Source organism: Ornithorhynchus anatinus, chromosome X1 (assembly GCF_004115215.2).
Source record: "Ornithorhynchus anatinus isolate Pmale09 chromosome X1, mOrnAna1.pri.v4, whole genome shotgun sequence".
In the NCBI taxonomy this organism is placed as follows: domain Eukaryota; kingdom Metazoa; phylum Chordata; class Mammalia; order Monotremata; family Ornithorhynchidae; genus Ornithorhynchus; species Ornithorhynchus anatinus.
Genome location: NC_041749.1, coordinates 33,871,599 through 33,896,462, shown reverse-complemented (window position 1 = coordinate 33,896,462; position 24,864 = coordinate 33,871,599). Strand labels below are relative to the sequence as shown.

Below are 24,864 nucleotides of genomic sequence, written 5' to 3'. Positions count from 1 at the left end.
AGAAGCCTCTAGAAGCCTCCGGGAACACCCCCACAGACACCCAGGATTAAATAATATCCATCTCCTCTTGGGGCCAAACACTTTTACTTTCACTTAGAGTGACTGAGTCACATCTCCGTTTTCATTTCACTATTTATCCATGACGCAGCCATCAAACTCAGGGAAATTAAATATGGAGTGCACCCCAAAAGGCACTTGCTTATTAATAGCTGTATTATTTCATCTGTTTATTAATAGACAGTAAAGGATCTACTTTCCTCCTACCACCTTCCCTTCCCTCCAAGCTGAAGACTTTGAGGAAAGACTTTGAGGCTAGCTCTGTCCAAGTCGGAGACGAGAGCGGGCTCGTCGTTCCTGGGCTGCCCTCGTCGCGGGCAGGGAACGTGTCTGTTTATTGTCATATTGCACTCTCCAAGTGCTTAGTACAGTGCTCTGAGCATAGGTGGCTCTCAGTGAATGCGATTGGATGAATGAACGCATGAAAGTCAAGCAGGATGCGGAGAGGGACTTCCTCCACCCCCCCCACCCAGCGAAACACAAGCGGGCACAGAATCTGCAGGCGTAACCGGACCCGCCACACACACACACACACACAAGCACATGCATGTAGACGCCTCCCCTCTCATACATTTGCACGCCCATCCTGCTATCTGTGCACCCCCCCCCCACCTTTTCCACCTTCCCTCCTTTGCACGCGTCCTGCACTTACCCACACTTGCCCCCCCCCACACACCAAGCCCGCACGAGGCTCGCTCCTACATTTCATACCGGACCTTCACTTCCTCATATAGCCAGGCAGAGCCCTCCTTTACACATATGTACGCTCGGCCCTGACGGAGCCCATGCTCACACACACAGATGAAGCCCACTCGTTCACCCACGGGTGCCGCTCACATATGCAGGTCCAAAACCAGCACGCACGCACACACAGAAGAGGTTACATACAAAGACACGCGTACTTATTTGGACACGCCAGGTCCGTACTTGCTCTCCCCTCTCTCTCCCCCCCCGCCCTCCAGTTCTCTCAGCTGGAAGGGGCTTCTGGCCCCCGGGTGCCCGTCGACCCCTAGCCCCAGAATCAGCACCCAAACGTGTACGAAGCGAGGTTCCCTTTCTCCGGGACCCTCGCCGGGGAGATGGCCAACGGTCCTCGCTCCCCAGCGCCTCTGCGGCCGACCCACCCTCCCCAAGTCCGGCGAGGGTCAACCCACCTGGGCGGTTTCCTCCGGAGGGCTTGGGGTTGGTGGGGGTGGGGGGGAGGGGGTCCCTTGAATTGTCCGGACCCTCGGGGCAGATGCCACCGAGGACTGCCTCGTGTCCTCCCCCTCTTCCCTCCCAGAGCAGCGAAATCCCAAGGACCGGCATAACTTCGGCAGTTCGGTCCTCTGGGCGGGCTCCTTGTGCGCTTGTCCAGCCCTGTCCCCGGCTCAGCCCCGTCCCCAGAAATGCCCTTGTCTCAGTCCCGCCCCGTCCCTGCCCCCGGCTCCAGGCCGGGACAGCCCCAGTCGGAGGTGACCCCGACAAGACCACGGTGGCTGGACTTCGGGGGGGGGGGGGGGGCTTTCCAACCCGGCCCGGGGGTACCTACCCGCTACCAAGGAGACGCCCCAGCCCCCCTCGCTGGAAACTCTGCCCCGGGGAGCCGGAGGGAGTGGGATGGGGAAGGGGGGCGACGGGGGGGGGGGGGGGGGGAAAAGAGTCCCAGCCTGAAACTCGGTCCCTCTCTCTCTCTCGGCCGCTTCTGCCCTCATCTCCTCCTCCTCCTCCTCCTCCTCCTCCACCGCTTCCCATCCTGGGCTCCTCAGCCCGAGGCTCCCTCCGCCTCCCGGCTGGGTACCTCGCCCCCAACCGGCCGCCCAGCTGTGCCCGGGCACTTTTCCCTCCGGACCCCGGCCGGCTCCCCCTCCGAGTCCACTCACTTGCCCAGTTCTTCGAAGAGCTGGTACTCCTCCGTGAAGCGGGTACAGGTGATCGTGGCCATCCTGGGCAGCGGCGGGGGGCGTCCCTACGGGGCAAGCGGCCGGGAGCGGGCTGGGTGACGGCTGGCCCTCTCTGCTCTGCCGTCCCTCCGGGGCAGCCGGCGGGCTTTCTCCTCGGAGAGGTAAATAAGGGAATCGCTTTGATTGGCGAGCCGGGAGATAATGATGAGGGCAATCTGTCTCCTCGGCCTCGCAAGCCTTCGTCAGCATCCGGGTCTCCATGGCAACCACCTCCGAAACGCCCTGTTTCCGTTGCCCCGGCAACCGCTTCCCAAACACCTGCCTTCCACTGCAACCCGCTCTCTGCCGCCCTGGTTCTGCCGCTCGAGACACTGCAGCCCCGGCCGCGGGGAGGCAGGAGGACTCTGCCCGAGGAGAGGTGCCGGGGGAGGGGGGGAGGGGAAGGATGGGAACTCGAGTCCTAAAGAAGAAATAAATGACACCCGCCCCTTCCCCACCCCTCCCCCGCCGGCCGCACTCACGCACGCACCTCCTCTCGATCTGCGGCTATTAGCGCGGACTGGGGGATTAAAAAGGGGGGTTGGGGCGGTCGGGGGGGGGGGAGACAATAGAAGTTACCACGGCAATGACAATTCCCCCATTCTGGGACGGTCCTTGAAAAAGACAGGATGCCGTTACCCTGGCAACCGCGGCTCTTCCTCCAGAAAGACAGGTAGCGCCCGGTCGCCCCGGCGACGGCATCGTTCCATTTTAGAGGGAGACGATGTCTAATTCAACCAGACCCACATTTCTTTTCTTTTGATTTCGACTCTGTGAAGGTACTGTTCGCCTCGAGGGCCGTTCGGCCTTCAAGGAGGCGACGCCTGTGAGCTGAAGGGGGCCGGAAAGAGTAAAACCCGTCCCTCCGTCGGAATGTGACGGAGGAGCGATCGATCTTGAAACTTCCGAAGCTGGGCCCTTTCCTGATCCTCTGGCGGATTCCAACTCCACACCCCATCCGCCAGCCCCTCGCCTACAGGAACCGTTCAGCTCTGTTCCCTGTGGGGTCCCTGCCCTGGTTTCCACTTCTGGGGCGAGCGCAGATCTGCGAAAGCCTGGGGTGTGCGAACAACCGGGGCGGAGGGAGAAGGGGAAACGGCTGGAGCCACGGACACGGGCGGGACTGTCTGTCTGGATCGAGGCCGGGGCCGGGGTATTTGACCCCGCAGACCGACAAGCCGCGTCTGCTCGTTCTGTCGTACTGTACCCTCTGTGCGCTTACTGCGGTACTCTGCACGTAACGGAAGCGCTCAAAAAATACCGCTGATTGATGATCGACTGATTTCAGGCCCCGAGCAGCCCAGAAGTCTCACCCTTGGTTTTCCCACTCACCCCTTTATCCTGGCTCATTCACCCGGCTGCCTCCTGCATCCAGGCGAGAAACTTTCGCTCCAGATTTCCGCTGCCCCTGCCCCTCTGGGATCTAGGATTTGCTAGCGGAGACACCATCTGTCACCCTCTTGTTCCGGAGAGAAGAGGGAGGCGCAGGCTCCTGACTTATCCAGGTCACAGAGCGAGTGAGCAGCTGAACCGGGATTAGAACTCAACCCCGCCGGCGCCAGTCTTGCTCAGCCCGCTGCCGCATCAAACTATAGCACCGTGGGGTGGGAGCCCTGTGATCTCTAATCCTAGACTCTGGTTGGACTCTGTTGAAGATGCCACTGGCCTGGGTGGGTTGCAGGTCATTATCATCTGGAGGCGAGAATTTCCTTTCTCGATATCAGTCCCGGCAGCAGCAACAGCATGGCCTGAGCTCTAAGTGCTTGGGGGGGGGGGGGGGGGGGGGACGACAACCTGAAGATGTGCTTCCTGCCCACGGGTAGCTTCCAATCGAATGGGAGAAACGAGAAGCATCAAATAATGACTACGCCCTAGCAAAGAGAGAGGGACACTAGATGCCAATTATACCCTTTTGTAGGATGTAGGAATAACCAGTAAACAAACAACAAAGGCATAAAGGGCATAAATAAACAATAAGGACATGGTAAGGGCATATTTCATTATGCCATTTTTCCAAGTGCTTACTAAGTGCCAGACACTACATTAAAGCACTGGAGTGGATACAAGCGAATCAGGTTGGAAACAGTCTGTGTCCCACGTGAGGCTCACCGTCTCCAACCCCATTTTACAGATGAGATAACCGAGTCCCAGAGAAATGAAGTAATAATAATAATAATGTTGGTATTTGTTAAGCGCTTCCTATGTGCAGAGCACCGTTCTAAGGTCTGGGGGAGATACAGGGTCATCGGGTTGTCCCACGTGAGGCTCACAGTTAATCCCCATTTTACAGATGAGGTCACTGAGGCACAGAGAAGTTAAGTGACTTGCCCACAGTCACACAGCAGACAAGTGGCAGAGCCAGGATTAGGACCCACGACCTTCTGACTCCCAGGCCAGTGTTCTATCAACTACGCCTTGCTGCTCTCCCGGGATGGAGTGCTGAGGGAGCTGGTGGGGCTGGAAAAGAAGCAGGGCCAATCAGCCTGGAGGAGGTGGCTTCTGGGGAGAGCGCAGATGGAATCGGGAAGGAAGGGGACAGATGTGGTGTGGTAAAGCCGAGCTGGGAAAATGAGTGTCATTTCCTCACCGAATACCTGGGCAAAATGAAGCCCGCAACGGGCACGGCGAGCCCCAGATAAGAAGGCCCTGCTCTTAACTCCCAGGCACTTCTTTCGGGACTTGAAGATACCACCTTCGCCATCTGATTCATTCACGCATTCGGTCGTATTTATTGAGCGCTTACCGTGTGCAGAGCACTGTACTAAGTGCTTGGGAGAGTACAACGCGACAATAAGCATACATTTTCCCTGCCCACAACGAGCTTACAGTCTAGGGGGATGAGCTTGCAGTCTAGATCCCTTCCCTGCGCCTGGCGTTTCTCAAGTCCCCGTGGCTTCTGTTTATTTCACTCCCTCCTCTTCCTCCCCCCCCCGGCCCTCCTCATTTCCAAGATGACCTTTCTGGGAGCGCTGCCTCGGGAATCTGGATTCCAAACTAGACCAGCAGGGAACTTTATGCCAGGTACCTTTCTGGCCGGCTTTAGAGAGGAGAGGGCCCACGCATCGAGAGTCATCCACCCTTCGGTCTCTGCCTCTCTTCTTCCCAGGACCTGAGGCAGGGTGGCAAGAAGGCAGGGAGGGAGGCTGCTCCGGGGAAAGTCAAAGGAGAGAGGAGGTGAAGCCACGGGGAGGGGTAGGGGATGGCAGTGGACTATAAAATTCAGCTGCTTTTCTTTAAAGAAGAAAAAGGGAAAGGAGAGGGAGGGGAGGAGGAGGAGGAGGAGAGAGAGAGAGAGAGCGACGAGCAACGGAGGGGGCCGGGGAGCGTTGTAATGGCTCTGCAATTAATTGCACCATTACCACCTCCGGAAAAACCACTTCATTTTGTGTTCGAGCACAATACACTTTCACTTCTGCCACCAACCTGCCAGATTAGCTGCAATTCAGAAGCACAAATGAGAGCAGCGTGTGTGCCCGGGCTTCGCCGGGGGGCCCTTTAGCATCGGTGCCCTGCCCCAGTCCCTGCGATCCTTGAGGAAAGGGAGTCGTTCCCCACTGGGCAGTCGTTCCCCACCGCCCCTCGGGTGGAGGTCCCGGGGCTCCGGTGGGGACGGCGGACTCTGACCCCTTGGCCCTTCCCCAGAGGCCCCATTGAATATCTGGACCGCAGAGGGACAGGACCTATAAACTCACTGCGGGCAGAGGTCGTATCCGTTATATTGTTGTATCGCACTCTCCCAAGTGTTTCGTACAGTGCTCTGCACATAGCAGACACTAAATGGAGAAGCAGCGTGGCTCAGTGGAAAGAGCACGGGCTTTGGAGTCAGGGCTCATGAGTTCGAATCCCGGCTCTGCCACTTGTCGGCTGTGTGACTGTGGGCAAGTCACTTAACTTCTCTGTGCCTCAGTTCCCTCATCCGTAAAATGGGGATTAAGACTGTGAGCCCCACGTGGGACAACCTGATTCCCCTATGTCTACCCCAGCGCTTAGAACAGTGCTCGGCACATAGTAAGCGCTTAACAAATACCAACATTATTAAATAAAGACGATTGACAGACTGACTGACTGATCGTGTCCTTTAGTTCTCTCTTTCCCCATCCAGCTTAACATTCCTCCCGGGAATTCTTGAGTGTTCCACAGGAAGATGCCTCCAGAGCTCATTTCATCTAAACCCCTCTCCTCCGGACCTTAAATATTTCCCGCGATGGCTGCCTGGATCCAAAGCCGAGCATGGCTTGCCGGTTGCTTCTAGACTGCGAACTCGCTTTTTTTGTTTATTTGTTTTTAACGGTACCTGTTAAGCACTCACTATGTAGTAAGGATAATAACAGTAATCGTGGTATTTATTAAGCACTTCTTACCTTCCAGGCACTGTACTAGGCACTGGGGTAGATACGGCTAATTATGTCGGACACAGTCCCTGTCCCGCGTGGGGCTCACAATTTTTAATCCCCATTTTACAGTTGAGGTAACGGAGACACAGAGAAGTGAAGTGACTTGCCCGAGGTCACGTAGCCGACAAGTGGGGAAGCCGGGATTAATACCCAGGTCCTTCTGATTCCCAGGCCCATGCTCTTTCTCCAGGCCACACTAAGCTCCTTATTGGCAGGGAGCGTATCTTCTAACTCCGCTGAATTAGAAGCGTCTAATTACTAATGGGAAATCACGCTCATTTTCCCAGCTCAGCTTTACCACACCACATCTGTCCCCTTCCTTCCCGAACCCATCTGCGTCTCTCCCAGACGCTTAGTACAGTGTACTGCACATAGTAAGTGCTCAATAAATATCACTGATTGTTTTCTCTGGCTTCCTTAGGGAGGTCGCTCTAATTGAATGGGGTTTGAGCTGCTGTGGAGGAGGTTGATAGTCCCTCCCCGCCTCAGGCTGGGTTTAACCCCAAGGGCTAAGTCCCCTCCCTCTTCTCCAGAGCTTCCTATCACTCTGTCTGCTCTCTGTCTTCTGTTCCATTCCCTCTACTGACCGGCACCACCCCAGAAATGGCTGCACAGGAATGATGGTGGAGGGGTTGGGTGACTATTAGTTCCAGCTGGCTAAGTCCTGCCTCCTTCCCACCATCCCCCCACTCTCCCCAACCCCATCTGTCTCCTAAATCAGCCTCACACTCACCCTCAATCGCCACCTACCCATCCCAATCCCAGCCCCTTCTGACCCAGAGGACCCTCGACCCCGGGCCCCCACTGGGCTCCCAGGCCCCAGGCCGGCTGAACGCGAGGCGAGCCTGGCCCCGGCCCCGGCCCCGGCACCACCGGCCCTGGCACCGGCCCCAGCGGCGAGGGGAGGAAGCGGGGAGGCGTTTGGCATCCACCGGGTAGGCCGAGTGCTCAAAGGAAGCGATTTTCCTCGCTTTGGGGGATAGCGTGGATGGGGCTGGTACTTTCCCACTCGCCCCTCTCACCTCTCCGAGTAATTGCCGCCCCACACGGAGACGTATTAAGGCTAATGCGCCGCTTGCCGTCAGCCGCGGAACGGAGCTGGGGGGGATGTGTCGGCTGCTGCCGAGAGAGGCTGATGTTTATACAATGGCGATATAATGAAAGGATGATTGCATCAGGGAGATTGTTCTTGCTGGACTTCTGGCTCCCCGGGGCAGGCTGGGCCACATGCACAAACACGTGGACCGCCGTCGGCAGGTGGCTGGAACACACGTTGGGTGTTCTAAGCGGCCTGCTTCTTTAAGAGCGCAAATCTCCCAGATTGTCGGGGAAATCTGCTAAACCGCCCTCCACCTCCTTAGATCGTGGGTCCACTTTCACTCCCACCGAACTCATTCATATGTCCACATGCCAGGCAGTGCCAAAGGAATAGGCCAGGCTCTTGCCCCAGGAGTCTTCCGGGTATACTTTCGTGGGGTTTTTTATGGCATTCGTTAATTGCTCGCTATGTACCGGGCTTCTGGGTGTGTGTTCTTGTTTGGGGTTTTTTTATGGTTTTGTTAAGTGCTTACTCTGTGCCAGCCACTGTACTAAGTGCTGGGGTAGATATAAGTTAATCAGGTAGGACACAGTCCTTGTCCCACTTGGGGCTGAGTGGCTCCCTGATGAGGTAACTAAAACACAGAGAAGTTAAGTCATCTGCCTAAGGTCACACAGCAGAGAAGTTAGAACCCGGGTCCTTCTGCTTCCCGGGCTTGTTGTCTAACCACTAGGCCATACGGTTTCTCCGAATTAGTCTTTTCCAGGCTGTGAGCAATAACAAAATCGCGTGCAGCGGAGACAGCTCCCGACGGGCCCTGACCTTCAAGGGATAGGGCGGCCTCCAGCCCGGGTCGGGGGAAGCGGTCCAGGAAGCGGGGAGGGGCTGGTGGGCCTAGTGCGAGACTGAGTCCCAGCGGAAAAGGGTGGCCGATGGAGGAGATAATAGCTGCGCGGAAGGAACTGTAGGAAAGATGATTTAATTAATTAATTAATTACAGTCAACAGTGCAGCGGTGGAGGGAGATCAGGGTAGGATCGGCAGAACAGGGAGCGTGAGGAGGAGGAACGGGGACAGGGTCGAGGAAGAAGGAGGCAGCAGCGGCTTTGAAAGGCTGCCCTCCTTCGCGTGGAGAACAAGGGGGAAGGCAGGAAGGACTCATGTCCGTATCCCAGCCCACCTCTCCTCGGCGACCACCTGACCCCGACCCTGCCCCATTCTCTGAATAATAATGTTGGTATTTGTTAAGCGCTTACTACGTGCAGAGCACCGTTCTAAGCGCTGGGGGAGATACAGGGTCATCGGGTCGTCCCCCGTGAGGCTCGCAGTTAATCCCCGTTTTACAGATGAAGTAACTGAGGCCCAGAGAAGTCAAGTGACTGGCCCACAGTCACCCAGCTGACAAGTGGCGGAGCCGGGAGTCGAACCCACGACCTCTGACTCCGAAGCCCACTGAGTCACGCTGCTTCCCCTAGCCCAGGCGTGCCCTCTCAGGTGGGAAGGGGCTAGGATGTTACGCTTGGTGGAACAGGGTGGGATGGGGCAGAGACTGCTGTGGAAGAGAGGAGCCTGGCCCTCCGGTCGGGGCCTAAGGCGTTCTTTTTCCTCCTGCGGCTCCCCTCCCTGTCCCCTTCCCTCCCCCTCTTCTCCCTCCCCGTGCAGTCGGAACACTGCTCCCCCGGCTCCCCGCTCTCCCCGCCCCGAGGGAGAGCGGGAAGAGCTGTGAGCACAAGAGGGGTGAGCCCGTGGCGGAGCCATGAGGTAGTGCGTGGGGACCGGGCTTTGTCCAGATGCGGCCCCCACGCCCTGTCTCCTCCAAACCCAAGGTCTAGCCCACAGCGGGGGCGGCCCCCAGGCCCAGGGTCAGTAGCGTCAAATCTGCCGTTCCATCAGCCCAGATTGCCGGGACCGTTCCCTTCGTGCTTCTCCCCACTGCTGCCATTCCCGTCATCTCTTCCTTGGCCGGTGGGGAGGTGCATTCTGGGATTAGGAAAACAAAGTTGATTTTTTTCAGGGAGTGGGGGGAAGGAGAAGGAGGAGGAAGCCACTCGGGCACTGAGGGGCGGGAAGACAGCCTTGCCAACGGGACCACGCTTCCCCGTACCGGCTCTACTCCAGGCTAAACGTGGCTCTGGCATAGCCAGTCCAACTGAGGCCCGGAAGCAGCGCGCAGAGCTAGGTTGGTCAGGAGGGCCTGGGCCTCAGTCTCCTCCAACCTCTGCTTCCTGGGGGCGGAGGGGGAGATGAGAGGGGGCCGGGGACCCGTGAAGGAGAAGCCCAGCGAGGATCTTCTGCCATCTGGTGGCAAGCTTTCTCCCACCCAGAGGGGAACCTTGGACCCGGACTGCCTCGACGGGAAGCTTTGGTCAAGGACAACGGTATTCAGGCAAGCAGCGGGGTCTCGTGGAAAGAGCCTGGGCCTCAGAGGATCCGGCTACTAATTCTGACTCTGTCACGGGTGGGCTAGATGACTCTGCGGAAGTCTCTTAACTGCTCTGTGCCTCGGTTTCCTTAACTGTAAACGGTGTTGAAATACCCGTTCTCCCTCCTGGTTAGGCTGCCACTCTCCTGTGGGATAGGGGTCGTATCTGACCTGATTAACTGGTGTCTACTCCAGAGCTTAGAGCGGTGCTTGACTGTAAGCTCTTTATGGGCAGGGAGAGTGACTACTAATTCTGTTGTACTGTACTCTCCTAAGCGGGGTATGTGCTCTGTATGCGGGCACAGTGTTCTGCACTGTTCAGGAACTACAGTTGATTGATTGATACATACATAGTAAGAGCTTAACAGATGCCATAAAAAGGACACCCATCCCCCAGGCACCAGGGAAACTCATTCAGTTGCTGTGGTTGCCTGAGTTTTTCTCAGAGACTCCTCCTAGAATTGGGGTGAAACAGAGCATCCACGATGGACTACTGACAACTCCGTCCTACTCCCCCGAGCCGGACACTATATGATGAAGGGAGCCCATTGCAGGGGACTTCGAGCTGCTGATCCTCCTGTGTAGCCGTTCATTATTATTATCGAGCGCCTTCGAGTCGTTTCTGATTCGCGGCGACTCTACCGATATATTTTCTCCAGAACGTCCTGTCTTCTGCCAGTCTATAACCTTGCTAACGGTTCTCCCGGTCTCGTTGTTATGGTTTCTCTCCATCTAGCTGCCGGTCTGCCTCTTGTACGATGTCCCTGGACTTTTCCTAACGTTAGTGTCTTGCTCAGAGAATTAGTCCTCCTGATGATGTGTCCAAAATATGCTGATCTAAATCGAGTCATCTGGCCTTCCAAAGACCACTTGATGTAGCCACTCTGGCTATTTCCAAAAGGTCCATGACTCCTGCCGGGCCCCTAAATCATGCCAGGGAGTCATGTGTGAAGCAGCGTGGCTCAGTGGAAAGAGCACGGGCTTTGGAGTCAGAGGTCATGAGCTCGAATCCCGGCTCTGCCACTTGTCGGCTGTGTGACTGTGGGCAAGTCACTTAACTTCTCTGTGCCTCAGTTACCTCATCTGTAAACTGGGGATAAAGACTGTGAGCCCCACGTGGGACAAGCTGATTCCCCTGTGTCCACCCCAGCGCTTAGAACAGTGCTCTGCACATAACAAATGTGCTTAACATTATTATTATTATTATTATGTTCTTCTATTGCCTGAAACACCCCTCCTTTCCCCTCATCTGCTGCCCCTCAGAGACCATAATAGTAGAGGTGGTAAAGTCCCCTCTGGGTGCAAAACCCTTGGGAAAGTAAAACAGAAACCATAAATACTTGCCCTGCCCACAGTCTTAGAGGGGAGAAAGATGTAACAGTAATTATAAGGAAATGAGAGTAAAAAAACTGTGCGAGCCACATTAATAAGTAAAAAATAGGGCGGGTGACTGATGGGTCGATTTGACTCAGTATGTTAAGAGTTCAGTTCACTGAGCAAGGTCTGTTGGAGGAGGTGGGATCTTATGAGGAATTTGAGTGTAGGGAGAGCTGAAGTCAGTAAGAGTAGGTCGCTGGGAACTCTAAAGTCGAGAGTGAGGGGGATGGATGTGGGAGAGCTGAGAACGAGGAAGAGCTGGGAGTTTGGCTTGGGAGGAACGAAGAGACGGAGCTGGGGAGTCACCAGTGAAGAAGGCTGCTAAGTACAACGCAGACTGCTGGTGGACGGTCTGGAAGCCAATCACGGGGAACTTTTACTTGAGGTGGAGGCAAATGGGAAGACCAGGGGGAGGTTTTTGAAAAGAGGGGAAATGTGAGCTGAACAACCCTGCAAGAAGTTGATCCCTGCAGCGGTGTGAGGCTGGAGGCAGGCAGACCAACGGGTAGGCTGATACAGCGGACTAGTAATGATATGACCAGAGTTTGGACCAACCTGGTACCAGTCTGGGTGAAGAGAAATTGGGTGGATGTAGGAAATGTTGTACCTGAAGAACTGGAACAATTTAGCAATAATAATTCTTACTATCATTATTATATTTGTGGCATTCGTAATGCACTTACTGTGTGACAAGCGTTGTTCCGAGTGCTGGGTTAGTTACAGGTTAACAGGTTGGACACGGTCCCTGTCCCACATGGGGCTCCCAATCTAAGGAGAAGGCAGAATAGGGATTGAACCCCCATTTTACAGATGAGAAAACTGAGGCAACAGAGCAGTTAAGCGACCTGTCCAAGGCCACGCTGCAGATGAGTGGCGGAGCCGGGATTAGAACCCAGGTCCTCCGACTCCCAGGCCCCGTGCTCTTTCCACGCTAGAACGAAGAGACAGAGAGGAGCCAAGGGTGGTACAGGAGGATGGCAGATTCGTTGACAGAGATGGGGAAGTTGGGAGGAGGAGTGGATTGATTGGGTGATTGCTTGATTTAGGAGGGAGGGTGAGGAAGGGTTGCTAGGTCCAGAAGGACGCTGGCCTTTGAAAAGAGAGTGGGATTCCACTCACGGAGGCTCTCAGGGGCAGGACCAGAGCCCCAAGTGATGCAGTTCATAATAAGGACCAGAAGAGGGTGATGTGGACTGCTGGGCAACCAGGGTCAGAAGGTCCAAGGCCCACTTTGGTCCAAAGTGCTCTAATACTGAAAGTGGGGGCTAGACCCCCACCTCCTGGGTAGCCTGAAGAAGACAGAGAAGGGGGTCCCTCCCCTGCTCCCCACCTAGACTGTAAGCTCATTATGGGCAAGGAACGCTAAATCTGTTGCGCTGTGACCTCCTCCTGCCTAGCGTTTTGGTTAGGGTTAGGGTAAGCCTTAGGGCTAAGTAAGGGTTAGAGTTAGTGTTCGGGTTTTCTTTTGGTTGGGGGTATTTTAATGACACTTGTTAGGCCCTTCCTAATTGCCAGGAACTGTACTAAGCACGGGGGTAGAGGCAAGATAATCACTCTGGAGACGGTCCCTGTTCCATATGGGGCTCACAGTATAAATTGGAGGGAGGGGGATTTAATCTCCATTTTACAGATAAGGAAACTGAGGCCCAGAAAAGCTACCGTGACTTGCCTAAGGTCACATGGCAATCATGTGGCAGATCTGGGTTTAGAACCCAGGTCTTCGAACTCCCAAGCCTGTTTTTTAGGGTTAGAGTTAGGCTGTGGATTAGGGTTAGGGTTAGTGTTGGGACTGTGGTTGGGGTTTAAGTTTTCGGTTAGTGTTAATATCAGGGTAAGGGTTATCATTAGAGTATGAGGGTTGGGGCTAATGTCAGGGTTGTAATGGAGATTAGGGCTAAATTAAGGGCTAATATTAGCATCAGGGGTAGGGGTAGGGTGAGTTTTAGGAAAGGGTTAGGGTTTGGTTGGGTTCAGATTTAGGGTTATGGCTAAGGTATGGCTAGGGCTAGGTCTAGGGTTAGGGTTCTCTTTAGAGCTAAAGTTAAGGTTCTGCATTCTGCTTCTGCATTCCAGTCCCCGAGGGGTCGAAGAGGGGGAAGCAGGAACAGCCAGAAGCCAGAATTCTGGTGAGAAAGAGAGTGTCAGGGGTAGAATAAGGGGAAGAGTAGAAATAGCCAGAAGCCAGAGCGCTGGTGAGAAAGAGAGTGTCGGGAGGGAGAATTTCTTGTCACCAAACAGAGCTGTGGCACTCCGGTGAGAGGCCCGGTGAGACATCTGGTCTCTAGGGAGACCTGCTTAGTGAGTAAAGGAGAGGGGACCCCTCCACCCAGACCCTGCCAACTGCAACCTTCTTCCCTCACCTCAGTTCTCGGTCACCCACCTCAGGTCTCGGTCACCTCTCTCCCACTCTCAAGCAGGAGTCAGGCCAGGCCACCCCCCGGGGCAGGGGCTGAAACACGTGGGGCAGACCAGAGAGGGGGTAGGCGATGGAGAGGGCACCCAGGTGTTTGTTTGCCTTGGGCAAGGCCCGATGCAGTATGGGCAGAAGAGGAAGGAGCCCTGGAGAAGGTAAAGGAGAGGTCCACCGGCTGGCTCGGCAGGGGCCGGGGGCAAGATGTCCCTGCCTCATCCTCCCGGCCGTCACGTGGAGTGGCAGAAAGTGAGTAGATGTCTCTTTTGGGTCAGTTGGGGCAGCACACTGGGTCAAACTCAAACCAGGCCCTGAAGGGGCAAGTAAGGCCAAGGCACTCTGGATCGGGAGGGGCAGCCGCTGCCTCCGTCCCGGGCCCATCACGGGCCTGCCCAGAGCCTTCAGACCCAGCCCCGCAGCTGCCAGAGACTGAGCTGAGTGACTGAGGGAGACAGTGGCTCAGAGACCATTCCTGAGTTTCTCCAGGCAGAGCCCGTCCTCGCCCAGAGCCATAGCTTTCCTCAGGGCCATCTGGGGCTGGGGTGACGCTTGGCCTCTCCTGGAGCCTTGGTGCTGGTGTTGGACTTGTTCGGGATCCTGGATTCAGTCAGTCCCAATCCCTTATCGTGCCCTCAACCCCAGAGGTATCTGAGTCACACCAGGTTTGCTCCCCTGCCCCCACCCTCCTGGAGTTCCACAACCTTGTGCTCACAGTCCACAGGGCTTCCAAGCAATGATTCTAGACTGGATAACAGGCTGACAAGGCCCCAGGTCCCTGGGCTAGAGGATGCCCTGCTCCAAGAACACTCTCTCCCTCATCCCACCCCCTCCTGCCGCGACTTGCCCCCCACCCAACCTTCCCTGGCCATTGGAATGTCATTCATCGCTGAGCAGCAGCAGGAAGCTCAGGAGCAAAGCGCACGGGGCGGGCCCTTTCCCACCCGGGGTCCGTGTCTCCTCATCACCCCAAAGCCCCCAGCCCCAGAGGGATCATCTCTTGTCACATCTTTCAGTGACAGATTTTAAACGAATGTTATTTTGCAACGACAACAACAACAGCAAAAAAAAAAAAAAAAATAGAACCCAGCATAGCTCATCCGCAAGCTGACAAGTCCTAACGGGCCTCGCTTTCCAGAGACAAAAATAACTATTTTCAAAATTCTCCGCAGGGCCTTCGCCTACACGCCCCGCACGGAGTGGAACCTGCAGGGAGAGCTGTGGAACGCGTTGTGCAAAGTGGAAATGTTCTGAACGTTAGAAAGACTTTCACATTCAGTTCCCCTTCCCTCTACTCGGTGTGTCTCCGTCCACCATGTACACACACACACACACACACACACACAAGCTCCCAGCCTGGATCACACACACACACACACACACACACTCTCTGCAGCATCTCTAATCACTGGATCCATACTCACTTATATTTCCTCCAACCCACCCCTTTACCCATATGAATATACGCACACTAGGGCACTTGCAAAAATGTTCACGTATGAAAGGTATATTTGTACACATCATTGCACTTGGAAGACTTCTCCTCACACATATATCAGTATCAACAGTATTCACTGAGCACCAACTGTGTGCTGAACACGGCGCCCGGCACTTGGGGAATATAAAAGAAAGCACCTGTGAGGAACTTTAAAACCGATGGGGGAAGGCACTGACTCCCTGAGGTCCTTACATTTGTGCACAGATGCTCAGACACCTGTAAAAACCCTGACAGATATTTGCACCGTTTTATGTATGTATTCACACATTTGTGCACACTTGCGCAACTTGGGTGCTTGCATTCAGTTGGCCAGTCCCCTCTTACACGCAGCTGTACACACTCAGCCCTCCTCTACAGGAGGCCGGGAAGTTCAGTGGAGGGAAGCCCAGCCACACCATGAAGGTATCAGCGGTGAGAGATGGAGAGAGGGTGGCCGGAGGGGTCTGGACCGTGTCTTTTCAGGGCCCAAGTTATTCTGGATCAGACGACGGCATCCCAGGATGATTCGACCCGGTATTTCGAGCAGTTCCGAGCCCCGGGCTGGAGGCTTCCGAGGCCCTGATCCATATTTCCAGACAGGAAGCTGCCATTCGCTTCCTTGGAGGCCCAGCCTTTTGCTGGCTGCTCGGTGCAGCCAGGATTCTCCGGGAAGCCAGGGATTCTCCTTAGGGAAGCCAGGACATCTGAGATGTCCCAGGAGGCTGCGGCCTGCCTCCGGGATCACCCCTTCTCCGAGCCTGTTGAACAGGAGAGGCAGGCCCAGCCAGGGGGCGTGGGGCCCAGAACCAGAGGCTAGGTTGGCCTCAATCCCGGAAGGGCTGGCGGAAGCTGGGAATGGGGGAGCCCTGGGGTTCGGGTTTGGGTGGGCAGGGGTATCCGTCACCGGTCTCCTGAGGCACTGCAGGCCACCCTGGCATCACAGATCTTCCGCTTCGGGACCGGCTCCGGACCCCCAGTCTAGGAGCAGGGAGTCCCACCAGCTGGCAGGTCCAACTGGACCCCTGCCCACTGGGAAAGCAGGCAAAGGGAGAGGAGAATTGAAAGTCCCTCGCTCGGAGGGCTGCTCGGGCTGCAGGGAAATGAGGGGCTCTGGGTCCCAGGAGTCCCCCAGGGAGCGGGGAAGGGCAGAGATGGGGGAGTCACCCAGTAGTTCCGGGAAAGCCCCAGTCCCCTTCCAGCCTGACCCCGGGGAGGACACAGCAGCAGCGTCCTCCGGCAGTGGGTCAGGGCCAGAGGGGAGCAGGGAGGCCATACCGGTGGCGTGAGGGAACCGGCGAGGGTGGGACCAAGGTCCCTCCCTCCCTCTCTCCTCATCAGATCCGATTGGACATCAGCCTGGTGTTGAGTTTGCGGAAGAAGGAGCGCAGTTTACAGATCTTGCATTTCTTCTTCCGGCCCCGAGACGGGCCCCGACTCCTCCACCCTCCCTCGCCCTCGCCCTCCTCCTCCTCCTCCTCCTCCTCCTCGCTGGCCCAGGGGCCCCAGGCACCCCCATTGAAGTCCGGGTGGGCCCGGGGATTCTCGGCCGGGTAGCGCACGGGGATGGCGGTCCGGTTGTAGTAGGCCAGGCGGGCCAGAAGGGCACGCACCACGTCGGGCCGGCGGGCGGCCAGGTCCTCGCGCTCGTAGGGGTCGGCGCTGATGTTGAAGAGCCACACGGCCTGGCGCGCGCCGTCCGTCAGCCGCTCCAGGTTCCACCAGCTGCCCGGGAAGTTGGTCAGCGTCTGCGGGGGGATCCAGTCGCTGTAGCCGGGGTCCCCGGTCAGCAGCTTCCACTCGCCGACCCGGATGGAGGCCTGCACGGCCGTGTTCCAGATCCCGAAGCCGCCCTCCAGGGAGCCGTGCTTGGCGTGGTTGTACAGCGGGTCGATGTTGTGCAGGATCTCCGTGCGCGGGGACTCCCGCCCCTCGCTGATCGCCGGCCACACGTCGTAGCCGTCCAGCCCCTCCGCTTCCGACACGTTGCCCCCGGCCAGGGAGACCAGGGTCGGGTACCAGTCCGTGATGTGTACCAGGGCCCGGCTGGTCCTGCGCTTCCTCTTGAGCAGGGGGCTGTGGACGAAGCCTATGCCCCGCACCCCGCCCTCCCAGTAGGTGCCCTTCCGGCCGCGGAGGGGCCAGTTGCTGCCCCCGGAGAAGGTCTGGCCGCCGTTGTCGGTGGAGAAGACGATCACGCTGTTGTCATAGTAACCGTACTTCTTCAGGGCCCGGGTGATGTTGCGGACGGCCTCGTCCATGCAGGTCACCATGGCGGCGTACTTGCGCCGGGCCACGTTGCCCATGGCCCGGTAGCGGTAGAGGTACTCGCGGGGGGACTGCAGGGGCGTGTGCACCGCCTGGAAGGCCACGTAGAGGAAGAGGGGCCGGCGGGGGTCGTGGCTGGCCAGGATCTTGCCGGCCCGCTGGGCGTACAGCAGGGTGGAGTACTTGCCGCTCTGCTCCCAGGCCACGTTCTCCCCCTCGTGCAGGTCGTAGCCGCAGACGCCGGGCCCGTCGCAGTTGTCGTAGGTGTAGTAGTCCACGTTGCCCGTGAGCGAGCCCAGGAAGGTGTCGAAGCCCCGCCGGGTGGGCAGGCACTCCTTCTTGTAGAAGCCCAGGTGCCATTTGCCCACCATGTGGGTGGAGTAGCCCGCCTCCTGCAGTTTCTGGGGCAGGGTCACCTGGTCCAGAGGGAGGCAGTTGGGCTGGCGGGGCCGGATGATGGAGTGCTGGAGCCCTGTGTGGATCTGGTACCTGGCAGGGAATGATAATAATTGCGGTATTCGTTAAGCGCTTACCATGTGCCAGGGCCTATACAGGCAAGTGGGGGAATACAAGCAAATCGGTTCAGGCACAGTGCCTGTTTCGCATCGGGCTCACAATCTTAATCCCCATTTTACAGAGGAGGTAACTGAGGTACAGAGGAGTGTCGTGACTTGCCCGAGGTCACACGGCAGACAAGTGGCGGAGCCGGGTTTAGAAGCCACGACCTTCTGATTCCCGGAGCCGTGCCCTATCCACTAGGCCACGCAGCTCAGTGGTTCCGGTCCAGCTCGATCGCCAACTCCAACTCTGGAGGGGACCGGGGCCTGAAGTTTGCTCGTCCCAATGGGCGTGATTGGGTCTTCCGGGCCCTATCCACTCCTCCACTCAGCAGGGCAAGCGAGGGGCCGGGAGGCCCATATGGGAGTGTTTTGAGGTCAGAGGGCGTAGGGGTGTGTTAGAGGGAAGGGGATCCTCCCTGCCAGTGGCTTTCCTGCCCTCCCTTCAATTGTGTGGCAGCATCCTGGATCCCTTGGGACCACTCACAAACCCTAGGGTGGAGCCTTTTCATGCTCCGAGGCCCCCGCAAGCGGGGTCGGGAAGAATCTGTTTTCTCCAGCCTTTAGACAGGGCAAATAGGAAAGCGGAAATGGCCATTGGGACGGAGGGCTTCAGAGGGCTAAGAGGGTAACAGTCCGGGATGCGCACCGGGGCCTCGTCTCCCCTTTAGCCCGGCTCATCCCTACCGTCCGTGAGCATACCCCCTAGGGGAGCCCACCGCCTCGCTGACCACGCTGTCCGAGGTTCACTGTGGGCAGGGAACGTGTCCAGCAACTCTGTTATACTGTACTCTCTCAAACACCTAGCACAGTGCGCTGCACAAAGTAAGCGCTCAGTAAATACGATTGATTGATCGATTGAAGGCGATGCTGACCTGCCTCCTCCCCACTTTACCCCAGCAGCAGATGGCTCCTCCAGGAGACCGACACCCCTAATGTCTTCCTTCACTCACAGGCTCGTGGGATGGTCCTTCCCCTGTTGCTTTTGGCTCTCTGCCTCCTCCTAAACTGGCAGCCGTTTTTTTAAATCGCATTTGCTAAGCGCTTACTAGGCGTCAAACCCTGCTGTAAGCGTTGCGGTTGATACAAATTAATTAGGATGGACACCGTCCCGGTACCGCATGGGTCTCTCGGTCTAAACAGGAGGGAGAACAAGTTTCCCCATTTTACAGTTGAGATAACTGAGGCACATAGAAGTTAAGTGACTTGCCCAAGGTCACCCAGCAGACACGTGGTGGAGGCGGGATTAGAAGCCAGATCCTTCTGACTCCCAGGCCTGTGCTCTCTCTGCTAAGCCATACTGCTTCTCCATTTGGGGGGCTCTATAAGAAGCTGACTGCGAAGGGGGTCTGATGGGGGCTGAGCCCAGATCCTGTGGGTGGGATGGATGGATGGATGGATGGATGGATGGATGGATGGATGGATGGATGGATGGATGGATGGATGGATGGATGGATGGATGCACACTGGAGAAGGCTGGAGGAGACCTTTGATATTTCTGGGTCTACACTGGGATCCAGAGCCAGGATGAGCCACCTTCTGTCTCTCGCTTGGGCTCCTCCCTGCACTCTCTGACTTTGAGTCATACACAAACACCCCTCTGCCTCACCCTCCCCAGCCATAGCAGCAACAATCTAACTCGATCCCTCCTTCAAAGTGCACTCAGGAAGGAAGAGAGAGGAGGGCTCGATTCCTTCAGAGCCCTCCCGATCGCCCACCTGGGAATAAGGGAACAATCTCTGCTCCCATTGAGAGACCAAAAGAGTAGAGGACCACCAGGCTCTCCTAAACTGCCTCAGACAGAGAGATCTCCAAGGAGAGAGGGTGTGCTTGTGCGTGAAAGAGAGATCCCAACTTTCCTCAACAAACCATGCCCGGGTAGTTCATCCATTGGTCTAACCTAAACTCTCCCCGCTGCCCTCTGAGCCCTTTTTCTCTTCCGTCCCCGAGAGGAGTTGCTGGTAAAAGTGCTTTAAAAATCCAAACTGCGGTAGAAATAACTAGCTCTCGCGTCACCGTAGAAGGAGTAGCGAATCAAATATGTTGTGGTACAATCTCTCCCGCAAAGACCAATAGGCATCTTAGTGCAAACTCTACAGGAGATTGCCCAAGCGGGACAGTCTGGCGGTTTGGACTCCTGGAAGGGAGGTTCGGCTGGAGGTTGGGATCTGGGGAGTCTGCCAGGCTGGGGGGCTGCGTCCCGAGGTCAAGGAGGGGTGGGGAGGAAAGGGAGGGTCGTCCTGCTTCTTTCTGGAACCAGCCGACTTCTCCCTGCCGCTGCTAGGGAGAGAAGCGAAGCCTGGAACCGACGTCCCGGCTGGGAAACCGACCAGGGGAGTCCAGAGCCGGTCCACTGGCCCCCAAAGCCCACCCACCCCTTCCAGTGGCCAAGGGCCAAGGGACCCGAGGGACGGGGCGAGGGGTCCCTTACCTGCCCGTGATCAACTGGCTCCGGGACGGGGTGCAGATGGGCTGGATGTAATAGTTCTCCAGCTTCACCCCCTCGGCCGCCAGCCGGTCCAGGGTGGGAGTCTGGATGTCCGACCCATGGTAGCCCACGTCGTGGTAGCCCTGGTCATCGGTCAGGATGAAAATGATGTGGGGGGGCCCGGCGAAGGCCGTCGGAGGGGAGGCCTTCTCTTCGGCCGCGTCCATCGGGCTCTCTGCCACCAGGCTGGGCTTGACCCAGTCCCAAGAGAGGTAGCCGAAGGTCAGGAGGCTGACCAGGGAGAAGCCGGTGAGGGCGTGCAGGGCCATGCTGACCGTCACACCTCCCCGCACGCACTCTCCCTTCCAGGCTACGCTCCCTGCATTGTCCGGTGGAGGGGTGGGAGCTCGGGGGTGGGGGCTAGACTTGGGCCGGCCAGTCCTTCGGCTGGCAAGTCCACCCCGAGGCCGCTGTCCCTCGTACCCTCCGCCCACCCTCTTCTGCTCTGCCAAAAAGTGCGGGAGCCGAGAGGATGCAGCCAGGAGAGGGGAGTGCAAGGACAGAGGAGATCCTCTTTCTAGGATTATTTTATTTTTCCCCTGCCAAGGTCCCAAGTTAGGACCAGGGAGAGGAGGAGGAGGAGGAGGAAGGGAGGGAAAGGGGAGAGGAGGGAAAAGAAGAGGGGAAGGAAGGAGGAGGGGAGAGCCTCCCCTTTACCTCTTTCGAAGCTTTCCCCCCCTGCAACAGGTCCCGCTCCCCATCTCCTTCCCTCCTTCCCGCTTCGCGCCCCTCCCCCCGGCCGCCGCCCACGGTCGCCCCCCGCCGCCCGCTTTCTCCGGCTCCTCTTTCCCCCCCCCCCGTCCGGGTCTCTCGCCTGTCCACTCGCCGCCCCTTCCCCCGCTCCGGATCCCGGACGGTCCCTCCGATCCGGACCCCGCTTCGACGCCCCGCAAATGCGGCCTAATGTGGGCAGGGCCCCGGGGGCGGAGGGGAGGAGCGGGGCGGGGGCGGGGAGGGGGCGGAGGAGGAGGAGGAGGAGGAGGAGGGAGAGAGCTCGTGGCGAGACTTAACGGCGTGAAGTTGGAACATCTGTCCGGACTGCCCCCGGCCTGAGCCGCCAGGTGCTGGTGGAGGAGGAGGAAGGAGGAGAGGTGGGAGAGGAGGGTAAGAGGAAAGGGAAGAGAAGGAGGAAGAGGAGGAAGGGGGGGAGGAAAAGAGCAGGGGAAAAGGAGAAGGAAGGAGAGAAGGGGAGGAGGAGGAGGAAGAAGAGGGGGAGGGGATAAGAGGAAAGGGAGGAGAAGGAGGAAGGGGGAGGAGAGGGAAGTAGGGAGGAGGAAAAGAGGAGAAGGAAGAAGAGAGGGGAGGAGGAGGAGGAGGAAGAGGAGAAGGGGAGGAGAAAGGGGAGAAGGAGGAAGAGGAGGGGAAGAGGAGAAGGAGGATGAGGAGGGGAGGACGAAGAGAAGGGGGAGAAGGAAGAGGGGAGGAAAAGGAGGAGAAGGAAGAGGGAGAGGAGAAGGAGGAGGAGGAAGGGGGGAGGAGGAAAAGAGAAGGGAGGAGGAGAAGGAGGAAGAGGAGGAGAGGAAGAAGAGGAGGAAGAAGAGAAGGGGAGGAGAAGAAGGAGGAAGAGAAGGGGAGAAGGAGGGAGAGGAGAAGGGAAAGAGAAGGAGGAGGAGGAAGAGGAGGAGAGAGGTGAGGAGAAGGAAAAGGAGAAGGAGGAGGCTCTCGACTGGTGGTGGCCCCGCTTCCCTGGCCTGTCCCCTGGCCGGCATCCCTGCGGAGTTTTGTGCGGGGACTGGTCTGTGAGGGTCCAGCTGGCCTCGAGGCCCCTGTCTGAGGGGCTCCCAGAACCCAGACTTTAGAGCCCCCGTGGTGTGGAGCGCGTGGGCTTGTACCTGTGTAGGTGGGTGTGTATTTGTGGGGGCAGGAGTCTGGGTGTTTAAGGGTCTGGGTGCATGTGTCTGCATGCGTCCCCCCCCTCCGCCCCGTGGCATTTAATGAGCACTTACTGTGTGCAGAACACTGTACTAAGTGCTTGGAAAGTACAGTTCAGCAATAGAGACAATCCCTCCCACGGCGGGCTCACAGTCTAGAAGCGGGGAGATAAACATCAAAACAAGTAAACGGGCATCAGCAGCATCAGTGTAAATAAATAGAATTATAGATATATACACATCAAAACAAGTAAATAGGCATTAATGTAAATGAATAGAATTATAGATATGTACCTGTATACGCAAGTGCTACTAAGCACTTGGGATAGTACAATACAGTAGAGTTGGTAGACGCGTTCCCTGCCCACCATGAACTTAAAGTCTAGAGGGGGAGAAAGACATTAATATAAACAATTTACCATATATAATTTCCCCCTGCCGATCACAACCTCTTAGGGTCCAGCCAACCAGGCTCTGCAAAGGTAAAGGGAGGATCCGCTTCCATGATTACTTCTTTTGACAGTGCCCTCGCTCGCAGCTACAACACTGTCCTGGCTCAGGGCAGAGCTGGGGTCCTGAATCTAGGGTCCATCTTGCCCCCTTCATGCTTTTGACACCTCTGCCCACATGTGTGCCTAGTGGTTTCCGTAGTCTATGAGGTCCAAAAGGTCTTAGGAACCTGCATGTGTGTATGTGCTCGTGAATGGGTCCAGGAATATGCGTGCAAATCTGACTGTGGGCTGTGTACGTGGGTGTATGTATGTGCACGTGACCGTACGTGTATGTGGTGTGTATGCATATGCCTGTGTGATTATATACATAAATGACTGTGTTTTTGTTGGAGGGTAAGGGGTGTGGATACTGCAAGGACCCTTCTAGGTTTGGAACACTCCCAGGGGCTTGGGGAAGGGGTGTGGGGGATCAGGAGAAAGAGAGCAAATAGAACAAATTGAGAGATCTTGGCTCTTCGAGGAGGTGGTGGGCCAGCTGAGCCGTTTTCAGCTCTGTCGTGCAGGTGGGGACCAACTCAAGTCTGTCTGGGAGAGGGGTCCGACCGTGCCCTTCCCCAGATTTGCTCTCCTGGCCTTTGAGGGGGAAAAGGGTGGTATCCTCATTTGGCTTGGGGACTACACAATGACTGACGTTCCCTGGCTCTCCCTGTCCTCACAGAGTTGCCTCGATCCCCTCTGCCTGGGCGGTCACCACCCTGGTGTCCGTGTCAACCCCCTCCCATCCAGGTGATGCCAGGTCCCTGGGGAAGAGAGGCCCGTTAATGAACGTCCATCCAGATAGCCAACGGCTCAATAGTAATAATAATTATTATTACGGTATTGGTTAAGCACTTTTACTCTGTGCCAGGCTGGGGTGGATACAAGCAGATCGAGTTGGACAGTCCCTGTCCCCTTTGGGGCTCACAGTCTCCATCCCCATTTTTCAGATGAGGGAACTGAGCCCCAGAGAAGTGAAGTGACTTGCCCAAGGTCACACAGCAGACAAGTGGCAGAACCGGGATTAGAATTTATGACCTCCTGACTCCCAGGCCCGTGTTCTGTCCACTAAGCCATGCTGTAAAGAGAGCGTCGGAGTTGAGATCTCCCGTCTCTCTGCGGCGGGGCCCTGCCTGGAGCCAGCTGCCACCCGGATCCCGTCCCCCCGGTCCCCGGGCTCGGGAATAGGCTCCAGGGGGCTCTCAGGAGCTTGGAATTCCCCGTCCGCTTAGAGGTTGAGGTTTCCGAGCCGATCCCGGGCAGCGGGGAAGACAGGAAGGGGGAGAGGTGAGGACGAGGTGGAAAAGGGGAAAAGAGAGAGGAATGGTAAGGGGGAGGGAAGGGAGAGGGAAAGGGAAGGAGGAGATGAAAGGAAAGGGAGAAGGGGGAAAGGAATAGCAAGGGGTTCGAGGAGAAGAAGAGGGATGGAGAGAGGAAGGGGAAGGGAGAAGGGAAGAGAAGGAAAGGAGTACTTCGTACATAGTAAACGCTCAATAAATACGATTGATTGATTTGCTGAAGAAGGGAAAGGGGAGAGGTACAAGAAAGGGGATGAGAAGAGAAAGGGAACGGGGAGAGGAAGTGGGGGAAGGAAAGGGAAAAAGGAGAGGAAGTGGGAAATGAAAGGGAGAGTGGAAAAGGGAGGAGAAAAGGAAGTGGGGAAAGAAAAGGGACAGAAGGGGGAAGGGGTGTTGGTTGCGAGGGTCCCATCTGCGTGGAGAGAAGAGAACTGTGGTCCTCCAAGTGGAAGCAGGCTGAGGGCTACAGGCATTAGTCGGCCCGCTGGATGCTGAACTACCCCTAGGAAAGCTCCACCGGCAAGGATTTCTCTTTTCCAGTATGGGTTTGTTTAACCAACATGGGAAGCAGTGTGGCCTAGTGGAATGAACACAAGATTATGAGTCAGGCAACCTGGGTTCTAATCCTCATGTTGTCACCGGCTTATTGTGTAACCTTGGGCAAATTACTCACTTTTTCTGTGTCTCCGTTCCCTCATCGGTAAAATATGTAGCTATGTCCTTGCTCTGTCCTCACTCTCCATTAGATCACGAGTCTCATGTGGGACAGGGAAGGGGTATTGTACCTACCCCAGCACTTAGCA

The 24,864-nt window shown here is 56.8% G+C and overlaps 2 protein-coding genes and 1 long non-coding RNA gene across 6 annotated transcripts in view; 1 reads left to right on the top strand and 2 right to left on the bottom strand.

Moving 5' to 3' along the window:
* CAMK2A (calcium/calmodulin dependent protein kinase II alpha) overlaps positions 1-2,174 on the bottom strand; it is a 74,130-nt gene extending 71,956 nt beyond the window's left edge. Inside the window, exon 1 of one of the 3 annotated variants that reach the window (XM_029049990.2) lies at positions 1,920-2,174. In XM_029049990.2, the coding sequence (XP_028905823.1) occupies positions 1,920-1,981 (62 nt within the window). In that variant the 5' untranslated portion in view covers positions 1,982-2,174. The remainder of the gene's footprint in view (positions 1-1,919) is intronic. The other 2 variants (XM_029049992.2, XM_029049991.2) reach the window with 2 other exon arrangements.
* A 106-nt stretch (positions 2,175-2,280) lies between these two features.
* Positions 2,281-15,352, top strand: LOC114806356. Of its 2 annotated transcripts, none has more exons than XR_003754384.2 (2): positions 2,281-2,358; positions 14,790-15,352. It is a non-coding gene; the product is annotated as an uncharacterized LOC114806356 (long non-coding RNA). The 2 variants fall into 2 exon arrangements; XR_003754385.1 differs by lacking the exon at positions 2,281-2,358 and adding an exon at positions 13,795-13,869.
* On the bottom strand, positions 15,105-21,094 carry ARSI (arylsulfatase family member I). The gene is made up of 2 exons (XM_029049989.2): positions 20,348-21,094; positions 15,105-17,848 (listed from the first exon to the last, which is right to left on the bottom strand). The coding sequence occupies exons 1-2, from the start codon at positions 20,671-20,673 to the stop codon at positions 16,429-16,431; spliced, it is 1,746 nt and encodes a 581-aa protein (XP_028905822.1). The 5' UTR covers positions 20,674-21,094; the 3' UTR covers positions 15,105-16,428.
* Positions 21,095-24,864: the final 3,770 nt, after the last annotated feature.

Excerpts from the sequence above, each read along its gene's own strand:
- ARSI (XM_029049989.2), bottom strand. The coding sequence starts at position 20,673 with ATGGCCCTGCACGCCCTCACCGGCTTCTCCCTGGTCAGCCTCCTGACC. Across the intron at positions 17,849-20,347 it reads AGCCAGTTGATCACGGGCAG|GTACCAGATCCACACAGGGC; the intron begins GTAAGGGACCCC and ends ATTCCCTGCCAG.